Source organism: Homalodisca vitripennis, unplaced genomic scaffold (assembly GCF_021130785.1).
Source record: "Homalodisca vitripennis isolate AUS2020 unplaced genomic scaffold, UT_GWSS_2.1 ScUCBcl_5073;HRSCAF=11620, whole genome shotgun sequence".
Classification (NCBI taxonomy): Eukaryota; Metazoa; Arthropoda; class Insecta; order Hemiptera; family Cicadellidae; genus Homalodisca; species Homalodisca vitripennis.
The window spans coordinates 23,470-35,650 of record NW_025781237.1 but is presented as its reverse complement, the minus strand read 5'-3'; the positions used below and the strand labels follow the sequence as shown (position 1 = coordinate 35,650).

At 31.7% G+C, this 12,181-nt stretch overlaps 1 protein-coding gene across 1 annotated transcript in view; it reads left to right on the top strand.

Moving 5' to 3' along the window:
• LOC124373229 (very long-chain-fatty-acid--CoA ligase bubblegum-like) overlaps positions 1 to 11,394 on the top strand; it is a 39,733-nt gene extending 28,339 nt beyond the window's left edge. Inside the window, exons 10-17 of the mRNA XM_046831621.1 lie at positions 2,518 to 2,699; positions 3,107 to 3,272; positions 3,366 to 3,500; positions 4,745 to 4,894; positions 5,514 to 5,654; positions 8,525 to 8,650; positions 9,193 to 9,313; positions 10,837 to 11,394. Coding sequence (XP_046687577.1) covers positions 2,518 to 2,699; positions 3,107 to 3,272; positions 3,366 to 3,500; positions 4,745 to 4,894; positions 5,514 to 5,654; positions 8,525 to 8,650; positions 9,193 to 9,313; positions 10,837 to 10,913 — 1,098 coding nt within the window. The 3' untranslated portion in view covers positions 10,914 to 11,394. The remainder of the gene's footprint in view (positions 1 to 2,517; positions 2,700 to 3,106; positions 3,273 to 3,365; positions 3,501 to 4,744; positions 4,895 to 5,513; positions 5,655 to 8,524; positions 8,651 to 9,192; positions 9,314 to 10,836) is intronic.
• Positions 11,395 to 12,181: the final 787 nt, after the last annotated feature.

Genomic DNA, 12,181 nt, shown 5'->3' with positions numbered 1-12,181 from the left:
AATCTTGCCTGCGAAAGCTGGGTCACGTGTTATCTTATGTTGAGCCCATTCAACGAAATCAAGACGCTTGCGATAGTCTAATCGTTTCAGTTCTTGCACCAACTGAATCTTGTATGGATATAGGCGTAGATCCTTCCGTAAAATATTCCATAGAGTTGAGTAGCAGATCGCTAATTGCTGCGCACGATGACGAATCGACACACTTGGATCCTCTTCAACACTATGAGCAACAGCATCAACAGCCTCTTCAGTCCTTACTGTGCGGCGTCTCTGCCGATGCTTGTCAACAAGAGTGTGGGTATTACGAAAACGATTAACCAAAGCTCGAATACCTGACTCTGATGGACGATTATGAGGTCCGTAAATCGGACGAAGAGCTCGGTAAGTTGCCCGAACTGAACTGCGGTTTTCAAAATAAATTTGCACTATTCGCAAACGCTCTTCTTTTGTAAGTCTGTTCATGGTTACTATACAATAATACGCACTAGACAATACAAATATCGAAATGACATAAGATAATAAACAAAGATCAGCTGTTTTATTCAAATTTAATTGTTGTGTTTAATAGTGGTGCCAACTTAAAAACCACACCAATAAAAAAATCACCCTTTACAAGTAACAACACAACTATGGCAGATGTTCATAATATTGTAGTTTTTTTCAACCCATGTACATAATGCTGAAAATTGTTTGCCAAATTGGGCCAAATTAGTCAGTTAGCCCTTTGTAGTCAAATTAGGTTTCAGTTGACTTCACTAAACCTAATCTACCTTAAGAATATAGAATTTTTTAATTAAACATCATGATTAACTGTGAAATTTTAGGAAACTTTTTATACAAAGCAATTATTAATCTCTTCAATGTTAAATATAAGTTTACCTTTTAAGCTTTTACAAATGTCTCCTCCATATACTTTTTTTAACCCATCTTGTTCTTCTAGAGAACTTTCTCTTTAATGTACGATAATTGTCTAATGGTTTAACTCAAATTTAACTTCTAAAATGTTGATTTGTTGTTCTGGAAACATTTAGGGAACTAGTATGCTGCTTAGATCCTTGCATGCATACCATGCTCATGATTTTCGGTTTTACAAAGTATACTGTCAGCGTCTGTGTTTGTTTATGGTTTTAATGTCTTAGTAATTTCATAAAAAAAACCTTTGATTTTTTTACTACTTATGTTTCCATATTTCATGAGAAAAATTTGGTTTTTGTTGAAATCATTCTAATACAATTTGTTTTACAAATATTTATCAAATAATATAAAAGTGGAAGAATTGACAAAAAAAAAGTATCAACTACTACAATTACAAAACATTAATATTGTATGAGTTAGTACAAATATTTAACACTATAAACACTATGTCAACTCTTGGGACATATATTTGTGAATGAGTAAAAGCTGGTTAAGAGAAACATTCTTACTAATCAAGGAGACGAATTATAGATTATTAATTATACTTAAATTAGTAATTAGTTCACATAAGCTCTGTTTTCAACTTGAAGTGTTTGAATGTCTTTAAAGTATATTGGGTTTGGAGTAGAGAAGAAAATTTACAATATTTAAGTTGTGTTTTCTATTTGCTGCACTATACCTTCAAAACAAAGTTATACAGTCAAAAATGTATCTATAGCTTTCTTTTAATGTATTTACAAACAGTTAAAATTGTATATTGCTTGGATCTGAGAAACAGCGTGATAATTTTTGATCACAAAACAAGAAGCTGAGATATTCCTAATCACAATTAGTCTTAAAAGGACCTTTGGCTGCTTCTAGAGTGAAAGGATATTCATGAGGAGGAATTTCTAAGTGATGTATCCTTGGAAGAGGGAAAGGCCAGCTCTGAACCAGCCTCTCCAGTCAAAGCGGGCAGGAGTGACATGCTCTAGACTAGCAATTGCCTTCAAAATTTAGAGAGCTCCTCCAACTCCAACAGCCATGTTCCACAGCAGACTAGACCTATTGATCTACCCTTCCACCCCAATATCTCAACTTTTGTGGATAGTGATGTGCCGCTCCAGGACATCAGGCATAGGGTTGCCCAGATCTAAGTGATACATCAGTTTTTGATGCGCCCAGTGTATGTTCAACTTGAAGGTATAAACCAGCCAAAAGTGAACCCTCCTGGAGTAGTGATCATACTCCAAGAGCAAATACATTACTAGTATTGAATTTCATTATAGTCTCAGAATTTTTGATTAGTATAAATTGTGGATTATATTTACCATTCACCAAATATATTATGTATGTACTATGAAAGTACTGCCACTATCACTAAACCATGAAGTGCCGTCTATATTACAGTAAACAAAATTATCTGCTTGATCTTTCAGGTATTCCCATAACAAAATCCAGCTAATTGTGAAATGAAGGACTATTTTTATTTGGTCTACTTGGAAATTTCAATATGTGTAACTTAGTAAGAAGTAGTGTTTAATTTTTTAATTGTTTAAGATTTAATGAAAATTTATCACCAATCATCTCTCCAAGTGTCACATTTTCTGTTGCATTGTGCAGGGCAGCTTGGTAAAGACCCTAGGAGAGGTGCGACCCACAGTGTTCCTTGGTGTGCCTCGAGTCTGGGAGAAGATAAACGAAAGAATGATGAGCATCGGGGCACAGACCACCGGACTGAAGAAAATGATAGCAAGTTGGGGCAAGGCTTGTTGTCTGAATCATCACATAAACGTCATGAATGGGTAAAATTGTTAAAATTACGTAACATTTATATATGTATTTCTTCATAAGTTAAAATTCCTTTGTTCCATGAAACTTACGATAAGAATTGGATACATAATAAAATTAAACTAACCTAATTATTCTAGCAACTTAATAGTACAAGGTCCAAACATAGAGCCTGTTAAACCAATATATATGCCTTATTTTATTATATTTGAAACTCTATGTTGCATTGAAATAAGTAACTTTATAAAATACAGTAAATAGCACAGCTCATGGGCAATTCATTGCCACTCCTGTCATCCGTTCTCCAAATGCACAAATAGAGTTAAAACATTTTTAATGTTGAAACTTGTAAGAGATTAGCTTTATTTATACTACAATGAGTTTTTGTAATGTATGTGACCTATTTCATTTCTTGTTGCAGGAACACTAGTGAATCTTACCGCTATAGGTTTTACCGATGGTTGGTCTTCAGCAGGGTTAAAGCTGCTCTGGGGCTAGACAGGTGTAAAATATTTTTGTCCGCAGCTGCTCCAATCTCTACAGACATAAAGAAATACTTCATGAGCCTTGATATTCCCGTTACTGACGTTAGTATTTGTTTACATCTAGAATATACTAAAATAGACAAACTAGTTAATTAGCAAGTAGTTATTAATAATTGCATTGGTTGTGGTTTTCAGGCCTTTGGCATGTCAGAGAGTACAGGGGCTCATACAATGTCTAAACCGGACGACTTCCAGATAGACAGCATAGGAAGAGCCATTGACGGAGCTGAGACCAAGTTAGACAATGTGGACAAGGATGGGCAAGGAGAGGTAATAGGATTTGATTAATGTATTTTTATTTTTAAAAGCTTTTTAAAACTACAAACACCATCATTTTTTGTATTATCTGTATTTTGCCCTTGAAGGTTTAAAAGTTTTAAAGTGCTTCTGAAATTGATGGAGCTATTCATTCAAATGTCATGAAGATTAGTGTATTTCATTGGTATGAAATTTAACTTATTTCACTCTCTGACTTCAGGACAATAATTATGAAGTTGATCAGGAGTTTCTAAGCCATTTAAAAAGGATATACCTATGATGTATATGTTATTCAGTTATAAATTGCGAGTAAAGCTACGGTTAACTGCTAGTTGAATTGCAAGTACAAAAGACACATATTCAAATGTTGGATTGCAAATCATGTTTGTCCGAAAATATGGCATCATAATATAAGTCTCATTTTGTATTATAACATGAAAAATATCAGTAAAAGATTGAGTTGTAGTTAGTGATAGGTCAGTAAGGGTTAGAATGTGAAAAACCTTTTATTTTGTAAAATGTGTAAAAGAAAATAAAGTTTAACCTACATTATAGAATTTGTTTAAAAATACTATTGGTATAAAAAACTTTTAGTAAATATTTTGTGTTTGGTTTTCAATAAGTGCACACAGTAAAATATAACATATAATAACATCCACACACACACACACACACGCACGCACGCACACACACACACACACACACACACACACACACACACACACACACACACACACACACACACACACACACACCAGAATAGCACTGTACTTATTTGTAGTTTGTTTAACCTAAAGTCGATAGTCAGTAGTTATCCTGCACAAACAAAAGAGAAAACGTCTAAACAGTTCAATAAAGTATTTCAATAAAGACAATTCAATTATATGCATTGATCACCTTACATTTCACCTAATACTTAAGAAAATAAAAATAATATGGTGTCATATTTAAAGATGTTTATCTTTACAAAGTTATAAGGCCGTTATTAAGACGACTCACAAAGTGCACCAAGTGTGACGTGCCACACTGTAAACTAAACTTATTGAATTTTTAAAACTATACATCTGATCTTTACCACAGTGATTCACCAAATATGTGGCTATAAATTAAAATTATAAACTAAATTACATGCTGGATGTGGTCACTTTAGTACAAGCACTCTAAAATATGTTTGTTCCACTATAAAACTAGCATTGTTAGTTCAATGTTATAAAACGAGATGTGATTTGTCAATAACAATGATTTTGGACTTCCAGATTTGCATGAGAGGAAGGCATGTCTTCATGGGATACCTGAAGGAACCTGGAAAGACAGAGAAGGCTATGGACTCTGAAGGTTGGCTGCATTCCGGAGATGTCGGAACATTGGACAGTAAGGGGTACTTACGTATCACAGGCAGGATCAAGGTGACTATGATAATCCTGATATAATGTAATTAATTACAATTACGGTATATTTTTTAATAGCCATAATATAAGTGTTAAAAATTTAAAGCAAAAAGACACTGGTGTTCATGCAGATTTATAAATATTTGGAATTAAGATTCAAATTATAATTTACAGACAAAAATTGAAAAAATATTTTGTAATTATTTATGTTTTTAAGGAATCTAAAGAGTTATTAAAATAAATCTTTAATTTATTTGCTTAAAAAGTTATATCACTTAAAACATGAACTTCGAATATAAAAATGTTGTTTCCCCTCTATATAGGATTAAAAATATCATAAACATGTTTAATATTGCTACTACTACTTATAATAATATTTTTATAACGTTATCGGGATTAACTATAATATAGTTTTGTAACTATATCTGAGTTAGCAGATATTTGTAGCATTGGTTGTTAACTTGTTGAGTTGTACAAACATTCATTCTAATTAATTGTGACTAGTTTATCCATTACTAAACAATATTTTAATCCTAATAAAGTACAGCATTAATGGCTGTTGTGATACCTTTACTAACCAAGTAATTAATTACTGTCTTGTTAAGCTTGTATACATGAATCCTTTGTTGACTGACAGGAGCTGCTGATCACTGCGGGAGGAGAGAACATTCCCCCTGTTATAATAGAACACGTAGTGAAACAAGAGCTGCCTTGTATCAGCAACGCACAACTCATTGGTGACAGACGCAAGTTTCTCTCCATCCTGCTCACATTGAAGGTAAGATTGTGACAATTTAAGTAAACTTGATGTGTTGTGATCATTTTAATTCAATCTTTACTTGCTCATATTTCCAATAGTAAGTACCTCAATACCCCTATAATTAGTGGTATCGATGAAGTTTATTCTCGACATTGTACCTTTTTTCACCTGATTCTGGTATCAATATTTTCTAAGTATTTAATTACAAAATAATGAATAAAGTAAAAGTCGTGGTTGTTGAAGTGATTCAACTGGAAGTGCCTTCCAGAAGTGAATCGTCCTAGGGGCAGGAAAATATTTGTAATTAGTTTTTGGATTTACGAGATATATCCAAAAAGTAACTAGAATTTTAATATTTTGAAAAAATATTTATTTGTCTATATTAATGTTGTCACCTTAAAAATAGTCCCGATTATAAATGCACTTGTGCCAGTCTTTCTTCCAATCCTCGAAACACTTCTACAACTCGATATCTGGGATAGCCATTAGCTCTTTCAGTGATACACGTTTAATGTCATCTGTGCTTGTAAAAGGATGGCCCTTTAAGGTTCTCTATATTTTTGGAAATAAAAAAATCACATAGAGCCATGTCTTGAGAATATGGAGTCTAGGGCATCATCACAGTAATGATTTTGGCCAAAATTTCACGAACAAGCAATGAAGTGTGAGTTTGGCACAAATCCGGAGGTTTTTTCTAATTTCTTCACGAAAATGGCGTTGAACTGGCAGGTAGTACTCCTTATTGACCTTGTGGCAAGAATTCATGATGAATTATGTCATTAAAATTTAAGAACACATTGAGCCTAACCTTCACATTCGATTGCACTTGTTGAGCCTTTTTTTGTCTTGATATACATGTCTTGAATTTCTCCAGTGGGATGATTAAGCCTTAGTTTCGACATTATATCCATAAACCTATGTTTTGTCACCTGTTATAATATGTTTCAATGATTCTGTATCATTGTTGACTTCATTTAATGACTCCTGAGCAACTTTTATTCGCCACTGTATTTATTCAAAATACAATTTTAGAATAAATTTTGCTGTCACACGTTTCATACCTAAAACATTCAAAAAAACAATTTCATGGTGTGAAGCAATTGATGTAGCAACATTATCAGCAACTTCTCTGATTGTAATATAGTAATCTTACATAACCATTTCTTCCTTTTTTCACGATTTCGTTGGTTGATGATGTGCTGGGGTGTTCGGAACGTTCTTCATCTTCAATGGCTTCACAACCATCTTTAAAACATTTTAAACCCCCTGTTATACTCGTAACAGACTCACAATAGGACTTTGTTAATGTTTCCCACACTGATTTACCTTTATTTAATTTTTCACACAAAATTTGATACAAATTCTTTGATCAATTTATTTTAACTAACGAAAATTGCTGAGTTTATAAAACACAACCTTAGCAGCTGCCATTGAAAAAGTAAATAATGAATACAGCTGGAAATTTTGTTGTACTTCAGAAGTGTACGTACCAATATAATTCTAAAAAATATTGACAATAAAAATCTCCAAATCAGCAAAACTTATAAAATGTATGTTTACTTTTATACATATATCTTGTAAATCCAAAATCTCTGAATTTTGTAACACAAAAGATTTAAAAATCTAAAATTCAATTTCCCATTTGATTTGTTTTTTCCATATCAGTTTCCCATAATTAAACCTGTAGGACCAATATTTGAAAATCTACATAGTAAAGAAAAACTTTTTAATTATTCTCAAACCATAAAAACATACTGATAGAACTCTATTGTTGATTAATTAACTTTTTACCTGTAATGATAGTTAATTTGTTGAGTTACGATAATGTAATAAAACTTGTGCATTGTTGTGTAATCACCCAAAGTTTTTATTCACTGGCTTACATACAGTCGTGCTTTATTACCTTAATATGATAAAAGAAATGAGTAATTTTAAATAAATGTATGGTTGTTTTATTACTGACAATTATTTTTGTAACTGCTGCATCCAGTGATGAGTTGAAGACCAGGACATTGGAAAGAAGGTATCTTGATTGTTTTATATAGTATTCATCCATATAGTAACTTAATTCAGTTTTATTGTCAGATATCATCAGAGCTTGGCAGGAAGGACATAACCAGCAAAGGAACCCAAGGGACCCCTCAAATTTAAAATTTTGTGCAATTACTTTTTTAGCAAATGATTATTATAATTTAAATAATTCAGTATTAATGACATTGCTGAAAGATCATTCTCAACATTGAAACGGGTAAATAATTTTTTATAGAAAAAACAGGAAATGAGCAGTTGATTGAACTTGCCTTACTTTCTGTCCACTACAGGAAAATATCATTTGTCTTGACCCCCCAACATTTCATCCTGGCTACATTCTTGCATGGCAGATACATTATTCATTGTAATTATATAAACACATATTATAGATAGAAAGGTTTCCTAAAGTGTGAGTACATTTCAAGTAACAGATTATTAACTACTTTTTTTATTTTACCAACTGAAATTTGAATAATAATGTAGTCCACAGAAGAGCCACTAGTGTACACTGCATTATTAGCAATTTTTGTTGTCTTGTCCTTAATGAGCCATTTATATTTGTATTGCCTGTCGTGTGATCTACTCTTTAATGAACAATTAGTGTAAATTGTAATCTCTTGAATATTAAAGCAATCCAACATGCAGGCTATTCAGATTTATCTGAATCACCCCCTCCCCTCAACCTGTTGTTGTGGTGTGTTCTGATATCATATTCATACCCATGTATCCAATTCCAAGACGGGAAGCCTTAATTTGAGAACTCCACAAGTGAGATGATACCAAAGTGATAAAAATAATAATTATTATTAGCTGTACTTTTATGATTGATGTATTAAAGTTCGTAATATTTGTTTCAGACTGAAATGGATCTGGAGAGTGGAGCACCCAAGGACGAGTTGACCCCGGAAGTGAAGACCTGGTGCAAGAGTCTAGGCTGCGAGGTCAACACAGTGACTGATGTTTTACAAGGACCAAAGAAAGAAGTAATTCATTACCACTAATTTCAATTCTGTATTCTCATTCTAATAAACTCCTGTTCTCACACATTTTAAATTCTTGTTTTAAGAAAATCTGGTAAAAATATATATATATAATCACAGATTTTTTTGTTTTTCTTGGATTTATTTTTGTTTTAAATGGTTTTATGAACAAAAAAAGTATGGTTTATTATTAATATGAAATCCTAACTAAGAAATTGAAATGTTAATTAAAAACATATTTAGTGAACTTTTTATGAATAGTAAATATGAAGTTTGATTAAATTTGAACTTAATTTAGAAAGTCACCATTGTAAAAGTTTCTTTAAAACTGAAATAAATGTTACTCCCATAACCTTTAACATGTTGACTGCAGCAGATGATTTTTCGGTGCACGATTACAGTGAGAGTAATTGGTTTTACTCAGTATGCATCTAGTAGTGAAGGTGTTAAAACCTAATGTTTTTTTTGTAAAGATGATTTGAAACTTTAAAAATATTTTTGCTATAATAATGAATAATGCTATAACTATTTTGTTTTTCTCTTAGATCTTAGATGCAATTCAAGCTGGAATTGACCGTGCGAATACACAGGCTGTATCTAATGCTCAGAGAATACAGAAATTCGCTATCCTTCCAGCGGATTTCTCTGTTCCGACAGGAGAATTAGGTGAGAATTTTTGATTGTTTGCTAATAAGATAACTTTTGTCAGTTTGATGCACTTTATCACATTTCTATTGGTAACTATCGTATTATTTTATATTATGTGACAGATTTTGTATTTTTAGGAACTACATAACATTTGCAAGCTAATGGCTATCTCAGATTTGTCATTTTTTCCAAAATTAATACAAGTTTAAAGTATAGTCATTCCATTTTTGGCATTTTTCTTCAAATATGTAAATAAGAAATACAAATAAATACATTATTTTATTTAAACATAGTAAAACTATCAATTTCTCTGTAAAAACAAAGGATAATAGCAATATTTATATTAGTATGGACAATAGAACCCCTCATATAAATGATGTTGATGGATCTGGGCCATGGTCAAAATTGCAAAAAGTTAGAGAACCCAAGGAACAAAAAAGCTCTTTCCTAAGCAAAATGTCTAATATATTTGATACAAAACACTTGTACAGTAATACGAATATATAACGGTGTATACAGTTTTAGTGAAATGATTTTTAGCTAAAAATTAGAGTATATTTTGTACTGTATAATAACGGCAAAAATCCCAAAAAATCTGAACCTGTTTAACATTATCGACTCACATCGGAGACAAGCATACAGTCGGATATCCCGAGGAGTCGGTTATGCCGAAGACGGATATGAAGGGTTCTACTTAATTTCTATTTTTGTAATTGGCTGAGCTTCAGCTAAGCCTATTACTTGTGGGGCTGGAAAAATTTAATTTCTGTGTGTTTTTATTTCTGCACATTATCTTGAAAATGAATATTTTGAACAATTTGATCTGATGAAGGTACATACTATGGGATTTGGCTGAGATAAAGAATAAGTTTACATTGGTCTTACGGGTAACCATGATGGCAATGAGAAAAAAGCAGAATAAATAAGTTTGTAAACAAACTCAATACACCATAAGAGAGTCAAGTGTGTGACATATTAACACAAATAGACTGACTATCCTAAAACATAAAACATCATGTTATGGTGACTTGGTGTGTAGAAGTTTAATATTCAAACATTGTATATGAAGCCCAATTCAAAGAAAAAAATCAGAGTGTATAATGTGGCAAGATATCTTGAGAAATATTTCATTCGTTGATTTTAAATTTTACACGAAATTTCAACTTTACAAGAATGATTTTTATATGTCGTTTTCGTATCAGCTTTTTTTATGACTGTCTTTCTGTCTATCTCAAGTGTGAGATTAGGTATAGATTTGAAACCTTGCATGCAACCTCAGTGAAGCCTGTATGACACGTATTGTAGCGAGACTTACAGAACAATACAAAATGTCCAGCCAATAAGGAGTTATATGACAAGGCTTAATATCTTAACTTTATATTTATGTTTCAATTATAGTAATGCTTTTTAATTGATGTTTATCCATGTACGGTTGCTACATCTAATTGAGGAAATATTGATTTTCAATTTATAAAACAAACATAACATATAATGCAACAAGGCAAGTTTGTTTAAAATTATAAATTATTTTTCTGTTACAGGGCCAACGTTGAAGTTGAAGAGGAATGTTGTGTACGAGAAATATGCAGATATAATTGAAAACTTTTACAAAGAATGAAAATAATTAATTACTGTACTAACACCTCAAGAGGGTTACAACTTAATCTGTTGTACTTAAATAAAGGATTATTTTTCTAACATCGTTTAAATCAAAAGGTGCTCAAATAAGAAGTATTCTATCTGTCCTATACTGAATGGCTCAACTGAAAAAGTAAATAAATGTTGTGGTTCTAAGCATGTTATTAATTGATATTCTGTGATTTGTTGTTGATAGATTTATAATGTGTATGAAACGTTGTATATGGTTTTGTGCTTTTCTAATCTGTTTGTATATAGTTGCATACACATATAGCTATTTATGTGTGTTTTTGAAAGAAAAGTAGAATAATTATATTTTCTCCTAGATTCGTTATATTTTTTAATAAGTTTATACACAAAGGAACCAAAATGTGCAATATTCTTTGTTATGTACTTAGTAAAGTTTACCATGATTATGAATCAAAATGTATATAAATAAAGAAAAATACTGTAAGTACAAATTGGTTGGTTTCAACCTGTCAATCAAATTCAGCACCTTTCCTTGGCAGTAATCCTTATTTTATACATTCACCTTCCCGCTCTCCTACCCACCTTTAATTAATTGCTCTTAATCTAAATTTTAATCACTGAAATTCCACAACCAGCCAAACATCTTGTTTGGAAATATTTTAACAATCGGAAAAGTAATTAGTTAAGCCATGGAGACAAAATCAATCAATACTTTTTTATTCAAATGGCAAGTTGATACAATTATTTAGTTTGAACAATGAAACCCAAAATATTAGTAAACAAATTTACTAGCAGCATTTTTATTTCCACAATTTTTTCTGAAATAAAAGTTAATAAAAAATATCTAAAATGTTAAACATAGGGGAAAAAGGGTTGTACACTATTTTATTTAATCCCAATATTGACAACAAGGCAAAATGAAAGGAAAAGTTTTTAGCAACAATGAGCTACTTATTAAAACCGTATTTTAAAGTTGGAGCTAACAAACAACCAACAATCCAGCTTTGTTGGGACAGGTTATAAATCCTTATGAACAAAGATATAGGAAAGAGGATGAGGTGGGCGTAAGTGAAGGGCATCTGAGATGAAATGACTTGAAGTTGGGTGTGCATCTACCGTGTAACAGTAGCAAATTTTCTTGAGAGGCTCAAATTATTAATACCATACTGAAAGTAAGGAGTGACAGTCTAACTTATAGATCCCTTCATTTTAATTCTAATGATACTAACTTATGAACAAAGTTATTACAAACAACATATACATGATTTGTTAATGTTG